General features: G+C 39.6%; 1 protein-coding gene across 12 annotated transcripts in view; it reads right to left on the reverse strand.

Moving 5' to 3' along the window:
- LOC129124075 (BEN domain-containing protein 5) overlaps positions 1-19,556 on the reverse strand; it is an 883,204-nt gene that overhangs the window by 525,996 nt on the left and 337,652 nt on the right. For all 12 annotated transcript variants that reach the window (XM_054638799.2, XM_077182498.1, XM_077182497.1 and 9 more), the window contains one exon: positions 3,932-4,148. In XM_054638799.2, coding sequence (XP_054494774.2) covers positions 3,932-4,148 — 217 coding nt within the window. The remainder of the gene's footprint in view (positions 1-3,931; positions 4,149-19,556) is intronic.

The raw sequence follows: 19,556 nt of genomic DNA on the forward strand, positions 1-19,556 counted from the left end.
CCCAGAGTTGAATGCAGAAATGGGAATTTTAACCTTAGAAAAACTGCCTATTTTCTTTGCTTCATGCTTTAAAACGTTCATAACTGAGCAGTTAAAAATGGACCAGTAGAAAACGGCAGAACCGATCAAGAATTTTTACTGGGGTACGAAGTCATTTAGTCAGTAAATAAAGGAAATTTGGTCAACGAAGCGGCAATGTGACATCTGGTGTGCAGTTTCACAGTCTTAGGGCATCATTCTGCTTCTCTCTGGTACCAGCATCAATCAGGAGTAACTCATGTAAATGAAAAGCACACCCCAAAGTGGTGTGGAGTCAGGAGGAAGCACTCTGTGTCCCAGTCTGAGTCTTTCAGTGTTCCATATCTGACTTAAGTGATGGGCTCATTTACAGAGCCCTACATTAGACATATTGCCTTCTTGTTTTAAAATATGTGTGTTTAATATTTAATTTAACAGAACTCCATATTCTAGTCTCTGTGTACTGTGGGAGTCCCTTTGAGGCTCGTGGTTTGTATGTGCAGTCACAATTCTCCTCAAGTGTAATTTGGAAGCACCATTGCCTAATGGAGTGAAAGGAAGTATCTGGCTCTGATTAATCCTGGTTCTCTTTGGAGTGAGTAATGAAAATAATGCCCAGCCAGTGTCAATTTGTAAAGTGGGCTGTAGAAGTTGAGCCAGGCTGTCCAAACTCATTTAATTTATTATGCATGTCCATGGAATACCAGTGGAGGTACAGGTCCCATCAATTGTCCACACACTTCAAGCACACACAGGCAATTTGAACCACCAGCCTCAAATGACAACACACTCCAAAATTTTGACAACTCTTAAAAATTGGTTATAATGCTACACATATAGCTATTGCACGTGAGACTGCACAAAATATGTACTGTAAATGTAAAATGTGCCTGTGCTTATATTTTCACAGAAATATAAAAAATGTTTTAAATTATGTTGTACTGTGAAATATTGTATTATATTTGCTGAGAGGAGAGACACATCAATAATATGCAAAAAAGTAATTCCACAATTCAAAAAAGTGCTCACAGATTTTGAACTTCTGATCTGTCGGGGCAAACAAGAAAATCTGAAGTTACCCAAGGCCAATAACAGCAGAATGAAAATAGCAGCTTAAATGGTACCTGGGTGACCATCTCAGCTCACTTGCAGGAGAGACTATTTTCAAGAACATTTGGCACATCTAGAATGTGAGATAGCTCTCTGAAGTAAAGAATATAAGCATTAAAAGGTCAGAAATAGTACAGCTAAGTTATCCATTTAAATGGGAATGGGAAACTTTGCCATTTGGCTCTGAACCATTTTGTCATTCTCCGTCCTAATGACAATTACATGTCCCATACCGATATTTCACTTTCAATTTTCATAGAATTAGTGATAGTATTTCAGGAGTTAACAGAGGCAGAGTACTTTCTTAAGAGAAGATATGAAATTAGATTAGAAATTAGATTGCCTTGAAAACATTATATGCAGCAAAATGTGCACTCAGAAAGCCTCCAGGAGTAATCCCCTAGGCATGGCTTCTTGTGACTTGAGTTTTACTTTTTCACAACAAAGGAAAAAAAAAAAACAAAACCAAAACAGCTCCAAAGATCTGTGGTGAGATTCTGCCATCTCCAAGAGACACAGCTCAAAACCACCTAATCCAGGAGAAGTGAAATTACAAACACTTCCCCATCCTCCCAATCACAGACTGCAGCGGGGGGCTGTGAGATTCCCCTGGCATGAACCCGAGGGGACCAGCAGCTGCGTGGCAGCTGGACAGATGTGCTGCAGCCTCCCCCTTCCATGTTCTCCCTCCTCAGCCTGTGCCCAGCATGAGGAATCAAACAGAGTTTGTCCTCAGATGGCACCTTTAAAATACCTTTCACCATGTGCTGCCAGGGGTATCGTCCCTTGGCCAGGAATAGAGCTTCTGAGGGCCTCTTTATGCCAATCTGATTCCTCTTATCTTACATAAGGGGCCAGGGCAGGGACAGAGCTCTCTTTCTTAGCTCTAAATCTATCCTATATGGCACGCAATCCTCCAAAGTACAGCCAGCTTCTGCTTTTATGGAGCACTGTGCAGTGAAGAATGAAGGATCCTGTTTTTCACCATTTAAAGATGTATGATAGCAACAAAGCTCTATGTTAAAATATTTAACTCGCAGAGAACTTATGGAAATTGTCTATTCAAGCTCAGCAAAGACATTAAATTACCAAGCTGTTCTAGGACAGTTGTGTGTGGAGAAAAGCCAGAAATGCTCTGAGATTGTAATGTTGCTCACAAAGATTACAGCATGAGCCTGATTCAGAAGCTTTTTTATACAGCTTGGGGAGCTGCAAAATGTTACCATATCAATTTCTGCAAAACATACTGTGTGTGTACATATAGATATAAAAGCAGGACTTATACACAGCACATTTCCTGCCACATTTTGAGTGGCATCTGTTTGTTTAGCATGCTGAAATATGAAAAATAATATTTAGCAACTACTGGTAACACAATGTTAACAAGATTTAAGAGTATAGCTCTGTCTGTCAAAATGCAGATAAAAGACAAATCCTTCAATCTCTGTATTTTAATCAGTCAGATCAGAGGTTTGATGAATATGCAAATGAGACTGTTTATACACTAGTTTCAGAGTGAAAGGAAACAAATTCAGTTTCATTATAGAATTAATGACAGCTCTGTCCTCTAAGATTAATAATTAAAGCCCTACACACATTAAGATGACAGTGCTCTTTCCGCCCAGCCTCTGCAGATTTTACTTTTCTATTTTTTAATACCCCTCTCCCTTATAATTGTTTGTCCCCCTAATTGGAATGATTAATAATTAATGCCAGTTCATGGATATGCAATAGTCATCTTTAGAACAAGAACTGTAGTTAACCTACAAAAAGGGTTAAAAAATTACTTCTTTTTAATTCTGTCTTTTACTCTTGTTAAGTTAATTTTTTCTCCAAGTTTTATGCCACCATAGGAATTTCAATGGCCTGCTTTAATGATTGAAGCCTTTCATTTGTTTCAGTGCAGGGTATATATATGAGTTCATTTTGATGTTCACAATATATGCTGGGTTTCTTTTCAAAGCCCCTGCTGCTGGTATCAGCAGCCTTCACAACTTTCTGATTCTGAAAGACACACTACAAGTTTCAACCAAATCAAACCTCAGATAAAAGATTAAGAGTGTGGTACAAGTGCATTATAAAGTTCAAGAAAGCAAAAGTTAAAAAAAAAAAAGAGAAAAGAGATTTGAGCTATTATTTTTTAATCTGATGATTTCTGAGTTGACATGGGAGTGGCTGAGTCATGCTTGCCAAATACCCTGGACAAGCAACATTTCAGAAGAAGATTATAGCAAAGTGAACAGAAGTTCAGCCTCACCATTAACTCTCTTTCCTGCTCTAGAAGAACTATGACACTTCATTTTATGTGGCCATTAGGATCTACACAGAGACCACTAAATCCCTTCTAATTGCAAATGACCAAAGCACAAATTTTTAAGAGAAAAGAAAATAGCTGGTTTGTGCATGTTTTGCATTATTTTATCAAGAAAAGTTGTCTTCTGGGTCAAAAACCCCATATTTCTTTCTGAACAGAAAAGCACTTCCAGAAAGACAAACAGTCAGAGTACTCTAAAAATCACATTTCTTCAATAAAGCCATTTCAGTTTCATCTTTTAATGTCTTTAGAGGTGAACTGATCCTACACAGGAATCTAGCATTGGCTTGACTATCTCAAATGAAACATTTTATGTGAAATTCAATTAGCATTTGCCTATACTTCACCATTCAGGTACACTTCCTCCTGTGTCACTGATAGCAAGAAAACAAATCTGTGTATGTGGGTGCTTTAGCAAGGACGATGAATGGTACTCTGGAAGCATTTAAGGGTAGATAGACATCCATAAGGAAGCCTGCTGGTACTTACCACACTGAGCCCCAGCAATTCCCTGCAGAAGTAGTCCATGTTCCTCCTCTGGAGGTTGTCCAGGTAGTGCTGAAGGCGGGTGTAGGTGTAGGGGTAGCAGTAGGCAAACTGGTAAGTGTCGTCCTCTCGGTCGAAGCAGAATGCAAAGGACATGACATAGTTCTTCCTGTGGTCTGGGCAGCGGTAGTAATACACGTTTTTGGAGGGGATTCTTTGCCTGAAAAACAAAAACAAACAAAAACATGTCTGTAAGTTAATTTTTTCCTCCAAGTTTTATGCCACCATAGGAATCTCAATATGTATTAATTGATGCATATCAGCATGGACATAAGAGATCTGATCTGTGTGAGATTCAGATTCCCTCCAAAGTAAATGAAGTGGAGCAGCTTGAGCAGCTCAGGAGCTGGTGAGGAGGTCCCAGAGCTTGTGTTTGGGAGCACCTGTGCAGACCAGGGCTGTGACTGCTCCAGTGCCACTGTCACCACTGGGACTGCAGCTCTGCCCGGGTGCCCAGGCTGGCAGAGTCACCAGAGCAGGGAGAGTACCACAGAACCAGGGAAAGCCATTCCCACAAAGTGAAAAGGATGCACAGGCTGTGCAAATATCCTCTACCTTACTATCAGGCTGCTGCCACCTCACACCACTCATAACTCATGGACAGGCTCCAGCCAAACCTTCACCCTTTCTTTCAGTTCACCAGCACAGAGAGGAGGCACAGCTAATGAAGGAATGTCAGGCAACACTGACAAAACTAACTCTGAAATTCACAACATCTTTTTATATAGATATCCTTAATAGTCAGCATACATATCAACATATAGCCAATGAATGGAACAAAAGATAAATTCTTGAGGTTAAAAAACAAACAAACAACAAACAACCTGAAAATCATACAAGAAAACTTCAGGTATGGAAAATAACCAGCTCTTAAAACAGAAAGCAAAAGAGAATTCTTTTGTTGTATTTGTTCCCATTCCAAATTGGACTGCTGCTCTCCTCAACATTTCTGGTTTATCTGACAAGATAGAAATGAATGTACCTGATGGTAAATAATTATAATAAAGACATTTATGTCATTGTTATCAAGGTGGCATCTCTTTGAGGAGCAACAAATATCTGCCTGCAATCTCTCACACGACTCCTGTTATTTTCTTACTTTTCAAGATAAATAAGTAATATTTCAGAGGTGGGGCAAAAACTTGTTCTATGGATGGGAGATGTTCACTACTTCTGCTTGTATGCCTTGTTCATTTCTTAGGTGGAATTTCCAGCTTCATTTAGACAGGAATAGTCTCCAATCATGCCATGCACTTGTAATTTGATGTAAGTAACTTACCAGTCATGTTTGGCAACAAAATGCTATGGTCCTGCAGACTTTACTTGATTCAATTACACAACCTTATAAACAGGTCTCTTCTAATGATTGAAGCAGATCTCAGCTAAACTGGGATCATGGTGAGGTAGAAGCATAACAAGATTTACAGACATAGCACCAGTAATGTGTGTCTTTGTAATCATTCCGAGAAGCTGGTCTGCTGCAGAGCCTCAGTTTTGGCCTCTCATTGCTAATCTGAATTAGAGGACAAAACCCTCTCATTATACACAGGTACTCGTTTGCCAATTAGCATCAGTTAACGAGTCTGACCAGCAAGACTCAGGGTCTACAAAAAGAAACAGAAAAGAATTGAAATCTTCTTGAGAAAGCAAGATAAAGAACCAGTGATGCAGTTAATTACACTCAGAAAAAGAATTTATCTGCTGCCATTTTTAACGCCCTGCTTCTTGAACATTCAGGACCTCAATAACTTCACCATCATGACTGAACATGAGCCAGCTGTGCCCAGGTGGGCAGGAAGGCCAGGGGCACCTGGCTTGTCCCAGCAATGGTGTGGCAGCAGGAGCAGGGCAGTGACTGTGCCCCTGTTCTGGGCACTGTGGGGCCACACAATCAAATTTATATTGGATATAAGGAAATATTTCTTCAGTGGAAGGGTTGTCAAGCGTTGGAAGAGGCTGTCAGAGCATGTGGTGGAGTCACCATTCCTGGAGGTATTTAAAGGATGTGTAGATGTGGCATCTGGGGATGTATTTTGGGGGCAGCATTGGTCAGGATAAATTTGGACTCAATGATATTAAAGGACTTTTCCAACCTAATAAAATCTATGATGTAAAGATTTTTTTTTGTTAAATAAGACATTTGTTCACCACTAAGATCTGGAAATTCTATTTAACACACAAGTATAAAAGACAGAAAAACAAACCTTTTATTCTTTTTTACAAAGTATCAGTAGGGAAAAAACGCCACCAGCCATCTGCATGCAGCCCTCTTACCTAATGGTTTTCTTCAGTATCTTAACATATTTCTATCATTCTCCCTTACTCTGGAGTGCTATAGGACATCCCTCATTTGATCTCAAATCAAGCAGATGATATGGCAGTGGGTAAATGTATTCCAGCTCCCAGTCCTCAAACCGTAATGCAAGTTTAAACAGTGTGTTGCTGAGTTGTTGAACTTTATTTGTTTCCAAATTAGCATGGGGAAAATAATAAAGGACAAGCCTCACTTTGTGCTATAAAAATTTCATGTAAAATGAGACCAATAGGAGGAAATTCAGGATTTTAGAAAGGCTAATGCTAATTGAAATTCATCTGCCGATAGTTAATGTTTAAATGACACATAGTTCTCCTTGGTTCAATAACTTTCTACTTTTAAGCAAGTTGAAGACAACTTTGTTAATGTATTAAAGGCACTTTTGATATTTCATTCCCTTTCCCCTTCATTATAAAAGCTAAGCATCTGTTTTATTATCCACTTTGACACATCACTTTATGGCTGCATTTGGCTATTATGGCTAATCTTGATGTCTAGGACATCTGGTATTGACATTTCACTATCTGGTGTCTGACACAACAGCAGAAACCATCCTCAGCTCCTAGGTTTAAATTCACCCTCTCAGGGCAAAAAGTGCCCAAACTCTTAATTCAAGCCATATCTTCCAAAAATAATTATAATAGTACTCCTGTCACTGCTAATCTATTTTTATCTCTCCTAGCACTTTGTCACTGCTAATCTATTTGTGAGTCATACAGAGAAAGAGAGTTAGCATTTAGATACCAACAACACATCTTTACACACAGGAGCTTAATCAGATTGAGATCTTATCAGGGAATTAAAGAAGAAAAGAAAAAAGGGAAAGAAAAGGAAAGAAAAGAGACAAAGTGCTAGATATCACCAACTGAGTTTTTGATAACGAAAAGACATTGCTCAGTTCTTGAATTAACCTTTGTGTCCTAGACACACTATTGTTTACTCTTTCCCTTTTTTGTTCTATGCCTTCTGGAAAAGGACACCCACACACTGTGGCAGCAGCTGCTCCTATTAATTTAAAGCTATTACAAAAATTAAAATTAAACCCAATTACTTTGGCTGGTTTATAGCTGGGGAACGGCTTAGTCTGATTGTTCCCTCTGGTTATGGACAAAAACAATATTCCTACCTACAGGCAGCTGCCAGTGGAATACTAATGCATCTAGGGCCTGGCAGGAACAGATTCAGAATGCAGAGTCTAACTGCATTTCTTACTAAAGAAAAATATCTTATCACGGATCTGCAGAAATGCACCAACTTCTTACGCTGTGAGTCACAATGAAGCTGATTTGTAGTTAGAGGCAGGAAGGCAAAATGATGATGGAAACCTCAGTGCTCTCATTTGTCCCTTTGCATTTCCAGGCAGCTCAGACTCAGCAATGCATCCTGCTAATTGATGCACAACTGCCCGGATGTCTGAGCTCCTGAGTGGTTCTTTAAAGGAGAACCACCCCCATTCCAAGCACAGCCACAGAATAACGTGCAAACAACTCATTTCCACTCTGTTTTCTAGATGTATTTAAAGAAATGGAGCTTGATATCATACATCAGTTTGACACAAATTCAGAATGCCTAGTCTTGAAGATAAACACAAAAATCTTTCTGTCCAAGGAAGAAGGAGGCACAGAAATGGAGACTTTCTCTCTATTTTGATGCTAACAATCCTGTGCCAAAACTTGAACCTTTGAGTGTCTTCTCCTCCTGTCTGACAAGGCAGCACACCCAACCCAGTGGATTTGATGTTCCAAGTGCGAGTGGCCATGAGCTTTCCTGTTCCTCTGTTGGCAGCAGGGCAGTCTGGAGTCAGGACATTTGCTCTGTTTTGGTAGTGTGCAGTAGGATCAAATTTGTCAGTGTACAAAAAATAAAAATTAAAATTGTAGTCCTTATCCAGTACCAAAAACCTGTTGACTTTCGAGGCCCCAAGATTTTACTCCTTGGTACTGCAAGAGGCAGTAAGGGGTATAAATTCAGAACTTCGAAAACTTTATTCTAACTATACTTCTAATTCAAACATAATTTTAACTTCAACTAAGAATTCTGACTTTAAAAGCAAACCTTTTATTATCTCTCCTGCTTTTTTCTTTTTTCTTTTTTTTTTTTTTTTTCTGCTACCTTCTGCTTATTTCCATTTGAAAATTGGGAGTTAATCAATGCTTTGGAGGACAAACACTGAGGGTACTGATGGTACTGCTTTGTGGAATCTCAGTTTTAAACATGGAAGGGTGATAATCAAATCCTCTTGTGGCACCACAGCACAAGTAATTACAAAATAACAATTTTTGGAACGCTTTCCTCTCCCTATTGCATGACCAAAGCAGGGAGCTATGGCCCAGCCAAATTCCCAATGACTTTAATGAGCAGCATAAATAGTCTTTGGACTGCTTTTAATATGGCACTCATAAAGTAATTATTCAGTCCCTTGCCTCCACAGGATCAGGTTAGACATAACCCAGTCAGGAGACTTCAAAGGAAGATGATGATCTTTGGAGCAAAAACAAAAAACTGCAGGTGCTGTAAAAAATCAATGGCCAAAATAAAAATTCCTGGATCTGGCTTGTAGAGAAACGCTCAAGTTGTGGTGCAGCATTAGCTGTGGTGACACACTGTGGTGAGCATTTCCAATTGCCATCACTTTGCATGGGGAGGGATACCACTGAACAAATTCACAAATTTCCAAGCCTGCTATAGGACTCCAAGGGGTGGGCCTGAGTCACAATCTCAGACAAAATTAAGCCTACTGACCCAAAACTTGATTCTGATTCAACTTTGAAAAATAACCTCCAGGTATTTATTGATGTTGTCCTGAATCCTAGATGTGGCTACTCTTTCTGAGTGCTTAGATTTTAGTCCTAGAGCTGGATGTCCCCAGTTATTAACTGCAAGAAATCCAACAAACCCTGGACAAAATCTAAGGATGTAAATCTTGTGCTGCAAACTCCTCTTCTGGAAGGCAGCCCTTTCCTTCCTGACTTCTTTCCCTGTTAGTCTAAGCCATTATTTTTCTTCTTGCTTATTCTTGTTGACAAGTGGAGCTGACCATCTTCAAAATTCTTAGCTTACTTGTGACAAAATAAGTTTGTAGGGTTTTTTTCTTGCACATAATTTTATATTTGATTCACAGAGCATGGAGTGACAGTGAATATGTCAGATGGTGTTAAATATTTTTTGCAGACAACTGAATGGGTTTTGGCACAGCTAACTCAGTTTCAGACACTGTGAAACAAGTCCTGCTTTCTTTCTTCCTACTGTGTATTACAATGTTCCCCAAATATATTCATAACTTAAGACCTCAAGGTTTTCCACCTCTAACAGTACCTGGTTTCTTCTTCTTAAGTATAAAAATCAAAATATTGTGTAATTCAATTTAATAAAAATCAGAAACTCTACACATTAAGCATGCAGCTCTCATTTCAATTGAAATAATTAAGCAACCTCTATCAAAACTGTTAGGGAATTCAAATAATAATGAACTGCACAAAAATTGCTTGTAAAGTCTCTTCATTCTTTACAACTTCAAGGAGAAAACACTGCATTTTAACCATTTTTTTCTCTAAATTCCATTAATCATTAAGCCTTTTTTTTTCCTTTTTGAGAGAAAAAGCAGGGAAGAAGCAGGGTAGGGTCATGATTGCAGGATATGAAGCTATGCTGCAAACCTGTCCCCAGGTTCTTCTGGCAGAAATGAAGTCACCACCCTTCAGTTTGCCAAAATTAGGACAATGAAAGGGAGGGCTGATAAAGTGTAAACTGGCAAGAAATAGTTTTTAAAATTACTGAATTAATTTTAGGCAACTTCATATCAGATAGGGCAACACTCAATCCCTCAAATGGAGAAAAGTGTTGGTTCAGTTTCTCCAAACCTCTATTTGGTTTTGTGGGAGGAGGCTTCAATCAATGCTTCTATAACTTCCCACGTGTCTATCTCCCCTAAACATGAAATCTGTCCACAAAGGTCAAAATTTATCACTCTTTTGTCAAAACACTTCAATATGTCTAAGAGCAGCTGTCAGCTGATAACAAAATCCAAAATCTTCTGCCAGCAGCAGGTACAAGTGGGATTTCCAGTGCACAAGCAGCCAATTCCCCTCCTTCCTCCCTCCTGCCTACCTTCAGAGCCAGAGCCACACTCCCCCCTCCATCTTTTGTTTATTCTGTCCAGTTGCTAAATCTCAAACTGCAGTGACTTTCCTCTGTTGGAGCAGCAGCTCCAACACTGCAATTATTCTACGGAAACTCTCTTTTAAACTGCAGGGATAATGAATGGTGCTGATTTTTTCTTCAGTCAAAATATGATTTGCCTACTGACCACAGGTACTCCAGCCATAGATTGTTTCAATAGAAATATCTCTATGCAGTGTTTGTAAATGACAAAAAAGAAAGAGAAGGAGAAAAGACAACTTTCCACAAAAATACTAGTTAGCCATACATGTGTTGTGATCCTCTGAAGATATCATGAGTGCAAGAGAAGGATGCAAGGGCCAGCATTTATGTCCTAAAATGCAGCTACCAGGAGAAAAAAAAATACAGATTAAAAATAAAATTTAAAAATACTTAAATTTGTGATAAGAATCACTGAATAAGGTAAGGTACAAGGGAAGTAAAGGAGTGACACGCCACTGTAGTTCCAAAGTTTGCAGTGTAGAAAAGAAAAACAAAAGGATTTTGAAGAAATTGAGAAAGGGTAGCCACAAATGCTGTAAATAAGTGGAAAAATTTAAAAAATAAAGTCAGCATAAATAATGTTGTACCAAAAAAAGGTGAGGACAAAAAATGTTCTACCTCAGCACAACGCCTGTCCTGGCTTTGACCTGTACCAGACTCTCTGGCCACAAAAGAGCAAAGCTCCTGACAACTTCAGAATACAGTTTGCATACACTGACATCAGGGAGCAAATAAGCAAATAAAATCCAGAAGAATGTGTATCACTGACTGCATTGGGAAAGAAGGCAGGTCAGGAGACAGAGAGAAGGGGACAAGATTGGCACAGCACGAGCACACCAGCTACAAATTGGCCAGAAACAAGGTAATGGGATGACTTACAATAAATGCCCTTTTAGGTCTTTGCTTTGTCTACAGTCTCTGGAAAGAAAAATCATGCTTGAGAGAATCATGATCTGGACAAATTTTAGGAAAGGCTGCTTGGTGAGAAATAGTTAATTCTTACTAAGAATCTCTTCAAAACACATTTATTTCAATTTTTTTTTCAACAGACATTCAGATGAATCCCAAAGAATTTCACCAAACAATTTATCCATTAGCATAATAATTTAACATCTTCATGACCAAATTCAGCATTTTACTCCATAATTCTTTCCTGCCTCCACTATAATCTGACATACAATCCCTCCAGATTATGTTGACTGGAAAATACATACAGGATGATACAGGCTGTGAAACAGAGTCCTTATGATGTTTGGAGCATGTGTTGGCCTGGGAATGAGGGACCAACCTCAATCCCAAATTCAAGTCCCTGAACTGCATTACCAGTAGACCACTGGGTCAGCTCTAATAGCCTCTTAGCCTCAATTACCTAATTAGCCTTTTCTTCAGTCTCCTCTTCTCCCTTTCCCATCTGTTCATATATTCCCACCCCTCCCTGTTCTTCTGCAAGAATAATTTTTAAAATCTATGTTAACTTCATTTAGGTTAGTCTCAGGTGACTTCTCTATGCAAGAATAATTTATAAGTCTCATAAGAGCCCCAACTTGAAGAAGCTTTTCAGTAACATATGAATTCTGAAATCCATGCTGAAAATGTTGATGATCTCAACAGTCTAAATACAAAGTTGAGATTTTTAATTTATATCATTTAGATGTGAATTTTAAGTAACTACCAAAGGAAGGAGAATGGATAGGAAAGAGGTTTTTGCCAATTGTAGCTTGGTTGATACTGAACTGTCCTTAGCAAGATCTCAAACCCTCTGGAAGCCTTTGCCTTCCCAAAGTATATTATTCCTGATAAAGATCAGTGCATCTCTGATAGCAGATGATGTATGAGCAGGATAAAGACAAAAGAAAACAGGAAATTGTCATCATGGATCAGACTTTGTTAGCTGGGGAAACTTCCCCATAATATTTTGCTTTATCCTCTCATCTGTCTACACACAATGAAGACTGAGTTCAGTAATTCATTTTTAATGCCCCATTTCTTACGCCTTCTAGCACCTTGTTCACTTTTTCTACCATAACAGCATCTCAAATGACTTCTGCTGTGGAACTGCCAACAGCAATCTTCAGGGTTTTTCCCTTTAGTCAGAGGATAACGTTTTTGTGTGGTTTCCTCCACAGACTAACTTCTCATTTATCAGGAATGAACCTTCTTGCTAGAACACCCAGAAGTTTGCAACAGTGTGCTACAGGCTTAAATTACTTAAGTAATTACACGTCATTTGTAAATGTTACCACCTAATCCTTCACCTCTCTCTCCCAGGATCATTAATAAAGAGATTTAGCATGTGACCTGATAGTTAACTTTAAGAAACACAGCTGCTGGCCTTTTAGTGGGATGAAAACTGACCACTTAGCCCTCTGCCTTTTTGTTTCCTTGTCGGGTTTTGATCTATGGGGATACTTGCCCTGTCACCATATGTGACTACTTAGCCTTTGCAGCAGTGTCTGGTGACAGACTTTGTCACATGCTTTTAAAAAGTCAAAATACATTATGTCAGGCAGCTCATCTCTCATAAGCCTGGGAGCTGAAACCCAAAGGCGAGGAAACATTCCCAGGAATTCCCAGGGGGAAAGTGCACCTTGGCATCCAATGCAATCCAAGGGAGATAAACTGGAAAGGTTGGTGGGAAAGCCAGAAACACCTTTCTTTGGCACATACTGCAACTATAGAGCTAAGTAAAATTATATTTTTTCAGTTATGAAGGGAGTTACTTCATCACAAGGAGAAAATGTGGAAAAGACCACGTCAACTGACTGTCCAAGTGAGTCAATCCAGGAAGAGTATAAAGCAGCAAAATACAAAGGTTTCACCTTAATAAAAAAAAAAAAAAGTAAAAAAAGGGGGTGGGGGGTAAAAAGGAGACTTGTCTTAAAGCCTTCTGCAAGACATGCTAGTCCCAGAAGCTGTTTAAGCCTCACTTAAGTGGGAGCCTGTGCCTGGTTCTCAGCACTGTGCTTACTTTTCCAGGGGTCGAAACAACAAAATGAGTCAGCAGAGGGGTGGGAGCTGATGGAACAGTGGGTGAGAGCACCATGGACTGCAGAGCACCCAGAGGTGTGGCCAGCAGAAGCTCCAGGTGAGGCCTGCCAGGAAATGCTTGGCTGGGGGAGTGCAGAGCCAACAAAACAACAGAGTGGCCTCACTAGATGAAAATACTGCTGGTACAGTTATACCTTGGAGCTGGTTATTGCTAGTCTGAACATCCAAGCTGTTGGAGTCCTCTCTGATCCTTTTCAGGAAAACTGAAAAGGGTGGTCTAACATTGCTTATTTTACCACCCGATTCCTTTTTGTCAGTGGGGGAAATTCTCTCTCTGAGCAGCAATGAGTTCAGGACTCGTTTCTGGGAAAGGGATGATGTCAGCATGTCAGCAGATGACCCCCTGAAATTCAGACATGGCCTTTGTTGCTGTCAATCAAGTCCAAGCGAAAAGGGTTATCTAAATCTTTTTATTCCTCTCTCTTTCCTGTGTGGCTGTGACAGGGCACTGAGAGAGGCAGGACGCTGGGCTAGAGGGAATTTTGGTCTGATCCAGGATGATCATTCTAATTCCTATTTATGGGCACATCCACAGAGTTGGTTTTCCTTTGCTGAAGCTGTTCTCATTAAAGTCTCTCACATCATGATCTTCCAGGTGTTTTATTATTCCCTTTTAAATTCCTCTTTTGACCATTTGCAATGTGCAGATGTAATGCTTACTGGTCTAAATATAGGATAAACCCCAGATACTTGCCAACCCTCTGGAAAAGAGCTTGGTTTTAATGAGAGTGCATATCTTTGTTAGCAGTTCACCTAATTCATTCTTAATCTTCCTCAGAATTCTTTTATACATAAATCATGTGGGACTGATGATTTACTACTTTTTAATTAATCAATTTGCTCCATCTTCTCAATCTCTGATAGTGCCTCATCTTTATTCCCAGAAAAGAGCAGGTCTGAGATAGGTACCTCCTAGTTCGCCATAAAGACTGACTTATGCTGTAGAACTCCTGATTGTTTCTGCATGAAAACACATAATTTTAAAACATGTACAAGACATGACAATGTGAGAGCAAAATAATTTAGATTCAGCATCGAAAAAATTTTATTTCTTCCCCAGGCTACACATCTTGCATGTACACAAATTTTATTCTCCATGCTCCTCTGTAAGCTCCTTCAAATTCCCTCCTTTCACCTCCCTCCATTGAAAAACTACTTTATGACATCCTCCTACTCTTGAGAGTGTTGCAGAGTACCCATCTCCAAGGGTGCTTGCATTTCTCTATGACAAGGAGAGGCTGTAGGTCTCGCATTTATCCCCTGTGCCAGCATGTGGCCTGTTAGCAATGGCAATACTGCATTTTCAGGACTAAACATGCATTCTGGCGGGCAGCCCTGCCTTTTGTGTCCTTTAGTTATCCCTTCTGGAGACAGAACTCAGAGCTATCACATTAAACACACAGCAGAAAAAAAAAAAAAAAAAAGTCTGGAAGGAAAAGCCTCAGTTTTCCCAGTCAGAAGGAAGCAACAAACACAAAAGATGAAAGTGAATGAAACAGGACTTCAATACTCTGGCTCACAGACCAGGAGCTACTGCTTCACAAACACCCCAGGCCTCCCAACTCCAGCAAATGCTGACCTTGATGCCTCTCCCCACTGAGCCCAGCCCTAAGAAAAAACACCACCTAGATGGCCACCTAGAGAACAAAGTCCTTATTTTAGCGAGGGGAAAAAAATTCCAATGTTTTCTTGCTACTCAAATCCTTTGCCATCTTATTCACATTGGTCTTTTTGCCTGCTGGTGCTGGTTCAGAAATAACCTGAGCAGGCTTTCTTCCCCAGCTAACAGAGATGGACCCAATGTAAAGGTGCTCAGTCTGCAGAGGTAATAAAAGACAATTCCCTCCTCTCCTCTTTTCCAACATTCCTAGCTGCTGACACCCACAGCAGTATTGATCTAAGAGGGACTAAACATCCTGCTCTCTCAGTCTCTCCTTATTTACAATGCACATGGAAACATGGGAGCAGAGGGAAAAAGCTGGGAGCAGGGGGCCCAGGCAGTCAGGAACCATTGTACACACATGGGATTTCTCATCCCAGACACAAAGTTAAAAAAATGAGATGCTGCAATGGTTGGAGCTGTGGAAGACAGGAGAAATTGAAAAATGGTGTGTTACACTAATCTTGTTTTTCCAAACTGTATGCGTGATATCACCCAGGCCACTCCAATTTTTCACAATAATAGTTACAGCATCATTTTTCTTGATAGCCCTTTAAAAAATATTCATTTTGGGAAAACTCTGTGGTTTGTTGCTTTGCTTTTTTTTCCTCTACCTGAACAGTCAGTGTCACAAAATGGAGCAACTGCAATCCTTATGCATATTTAAAAGTACTGCCCCATTTCACCGTGCTGAGTTTGTTTAGACTAGAAGAGCATTACCTCCTTTACCCTCTTCTGCAACATAACTAGACATGATGGCAAAGGGAAGGGAAAGGTAGGATACATTTCGTTAAATTACACCAAGTTTCATTTAGCCTTGAAAGACTCTTCACATTCTCCTGCAGCTGACAAAGTTCTAGACACTTTCCACTTTTCCTTCCTCTTTAGACTGTTATAAAACTTGGTGAGAGAATGCACACACTGCTCCTAAGTCAGCAGGGAGGCTGATACCCTGAGTTATATATCAGGTAGTTGTCTACAAGCCAGTGATCGCCAATGCTACAGTGCAGAATTTGATATCCGATCAACACAAGTATTTTTTTCTGTGGTCTCAGGAAATGTCAACAAAATAGAGGAGACTCTCCTCACTCTTCACCCCTCAAAGATTCTCTGAGCTAAATCTTCAGGAAGCTCTGGGAAGAGGAATGGAGGTTTATGACAGTTTGAGTTCCAAGTGACAGACATGTACCTGTAAAAACCATGCCTCCGATGATTTCTAGGCATACACTGTAAAGCTCCAGAGAGGTTGGTTACTCTTAAAATCATTGTTCAAATGTTTGCACTTCCAGGGCCTAATCAATGAGATAATCTAAGCAGGTGCTGCACTAGTCGCTAGTCCAGACCAATCACCACAGATTCCTAGTGAAATATGTGTGGTGCTTGTAGATTTCAGATGAGGAAAACGTGGGCAGAGAAAACCCTAAACAAAGGTCTTAGGTCACAGACTCCAATGATAAAATTAAAAACAGGAAAACAGAAAAGATCCCAAGATGATGGGGTATCCTTCTATATTTCTCAGTATTTCCTGAACTGATCAGCATCAACAACTGTAAAATGCAATTTAACTGTGAAATCATACATGGAAGGATGTGAAAACTTTATGTAAAGCAAAATATGATCAATTGCATCCACTTTGTCATTCTGTTTTCCAAATGAAATATTAGCAAGTAGCAGTAATGCTCCTCAGTTTCTTTCAGGTTTTTACCCTGCATCACCATGATGAGTTACCCTTACCTTCACCATGTTAGACCACCCTGCATGAAAACATTAGCACCTACAGAAAAGCCAGTAGGACTATCACTGCATTTTATTTGTATTTGATGTAAGGTTTTCTGGGGATTATTTTACATTTCTCCCAGGATCTCATCTGTTTCACATATCTAAAGGTTTGGTCCAAATATTATCTTTCATTTTGGACAAGTAAGGCTGTATAGGACTGGCACGTTTGTTAAAAACAGCAGTCTTTACTGCAGTAAGGATGAGGTGTTGAAACAAAGCATCTAAAAATCTTCCAAACAGTGTCAGGAAGCTGTAATATTTATGCTTAAATAAGAGAAAATAAGAGAAAGCAACATATGGGATACAAAAACTTTTATAAGCAAATCATCTTCAAAATGCTCCATATATTGTGTATTTCCAGGAGAATGACAGGACATTTGTCAAAATACTTGTAGGAAATTTTTGTAAGAGTACTTGAAAAATAATATACACAGCTCTCAGTTTAAACACACAAATGGTGAAAATTTAGCTTGTAATAACATTAAATACTTAAAGGCTTTCAAGTAGGAGTCACAATTTCTTATCTGTTGCTTTTCCAGGCAACACCATGTATTAAACATTGTCCCTCTGGTATTTAAATGGGACCAGAAGGCACAGAGGTGTTGTATATCCAAACACAGTTGTGTGTTAACTATTATGGCCAGCATCTTAGGAAATTTAACCATGTAATACTGAAGATAAAAGGTATGGTATTTTCACTGAAATAGTTGGGAAAATTCAATACACATACATGTGCAATTAATAAAAAAAAATATACATCAAGCTATTACGTAGCCCACTGGTTTGAAATCTTTGTGGAAGACTTTGCATCTGTCTCATTTTCTCACAGCTGTACATTAGCTTAGCTTTAAGCAGAGTCCTGCTGAATATGAACCACAGTTTTAAGTAAGATTCATAAATTAGGGTTTAGCATTAAGAGGCAGGAAGGTAGATGCCATTTCCTATTCCATTAATGACTATAAAAATTCAAGCACAGGAAAAATATGTGCTGAAAGGTCTTAAAAGTTAACAGCTGACTTTAAAAAAGGAAGCCATATATTACATTAAAACTTGAAAACAGAAGAACAAAAGCTATTTCTGTGTCATTTTGTACACTATTTGTATATGTAAAAACATAGGTATGTATTAAGTCCCACAGCACTAAAAATGAAAATATAAAACCTCCAAAAGTTCTTTAGCTTTATTTACCTGGATTGGAACTGGGAGAAAAAAATATATCATGGCTTATAGCATTTTCAACTGGATGTGATCATGCTCATATTCCTTTATGAATCTCTGTCTCAGAATCGTTAAACTTGATGTCCATTAACCACGAGGGCCTGGCTGGTTAAACCACTTACCCCAGACATAATCCATGTCCCACCCAGCAGTGCTGGTGCAGATAATGTGGCCCTGCAGTGCTCCTGCTGCACTCACTGCTGGGGTCTCCATCAGGAGATGCCTGGATTGTGTTTGCCCCATGCTGCTGCGGCGTGTGGACACATCAAACTCCCGGGGGAACAGGCTAAAAGGCCAAGGCATTTTCATAACTCAAGCAAACCAAATCTGAGCCCAACTTTCCCTGACAGATCAGTTTGTGCTGTTGCTGCTCTCAGCCTGTTCCTAGCACTCGACTGTAAGAGCGCAGCGTGGCTTTAAGTGAAAAGACACTGCTATTGCAGACAGCCAGCACCAAAACTGCCTATCACTGTTATTATTTTAAAATTGCCACTATTAAATTCAAAACAGGCAATGTAAATGGAAACATTAAAAAAAATTATTTTCTTAAATTGAAATTACAAATATCAGAAGGGAAGTTAAATGACCTCAGGAAAAATTGGGAAGAGCACACACAAACCATAACCCAGTGCTTTTGTTTCACAACTGTCTCTCCAGTGCCTGACTGTCTGAAGCCTCTAATCTGCCAGATAAACACGCTGTAACTCATCATTTACCCCCCCAAAACCCCCTGATCAGCCAAGAGCTGTTACAGCCACAGAGTGTCCCAGGATTTGCACAGTCAGGAAAAGCTCTTCAAAACCGTGCAGGAGAAATGCTGCAAATCCAGAAACGACCACCTAAAGAAAGGCTTGAAAATGCAACATTTCATACCTCCTGAATGATGACACAAGATCTCTCTGGCAGTTGTCTGAGAGAGAGCTAATGGAGCTGGCAAATTCAAGAGAGATAAGAAAGGCACAGTAGCTGTGCCTATTAGAACAACAGATTGGACCGGGAAAAGCAAACACATCCAGCCAGAAGAGCTCATGGGCCTTAAAGCTTTCTGCTTTTCTGAATTCAGCCAGCTCATTTCATAAAATATTCTACCTTTAGCTCATATCCACTTCATGACTGAGCATACTTGTTACAGGTTAGTTGTGCCTTTGATTCCTTTTCGGTCTCTCCCAAGCAAACACTCTAAGTGACTCATCCTACATCTCCACTTTTCCTGGAATCGTGTCTCATGATTTCCTCCCACCTTCTTCCACCACTGTAACACATTTCATCAGCAAAAAAATGCAAAAACCCACCACAGACTTCCTTTGAGAAGCCATGGTCATAAGAGAAGTACAATGATTTAGAACAGTATTCGAAAATCAGAATTGTTATCTGTCAGTCGAACCTGA

The sequence above is a fragment of the Agelaius phoeniceus genome, chromosome 8 (assembly GCF_051311805.1).
Source record: "Agelaius phoeniceus isolate bAgePho1 chromosome 8, bAgePho1.hap1, whole genome shotgun sequence".
NCBI classification, from domain to species: domain Eukaryota; kingdom Metazoa; phylum Chordata; class Aves; order Passeriformes; family Icteridae; genus Agelaius; species Agelaius phoeniceus.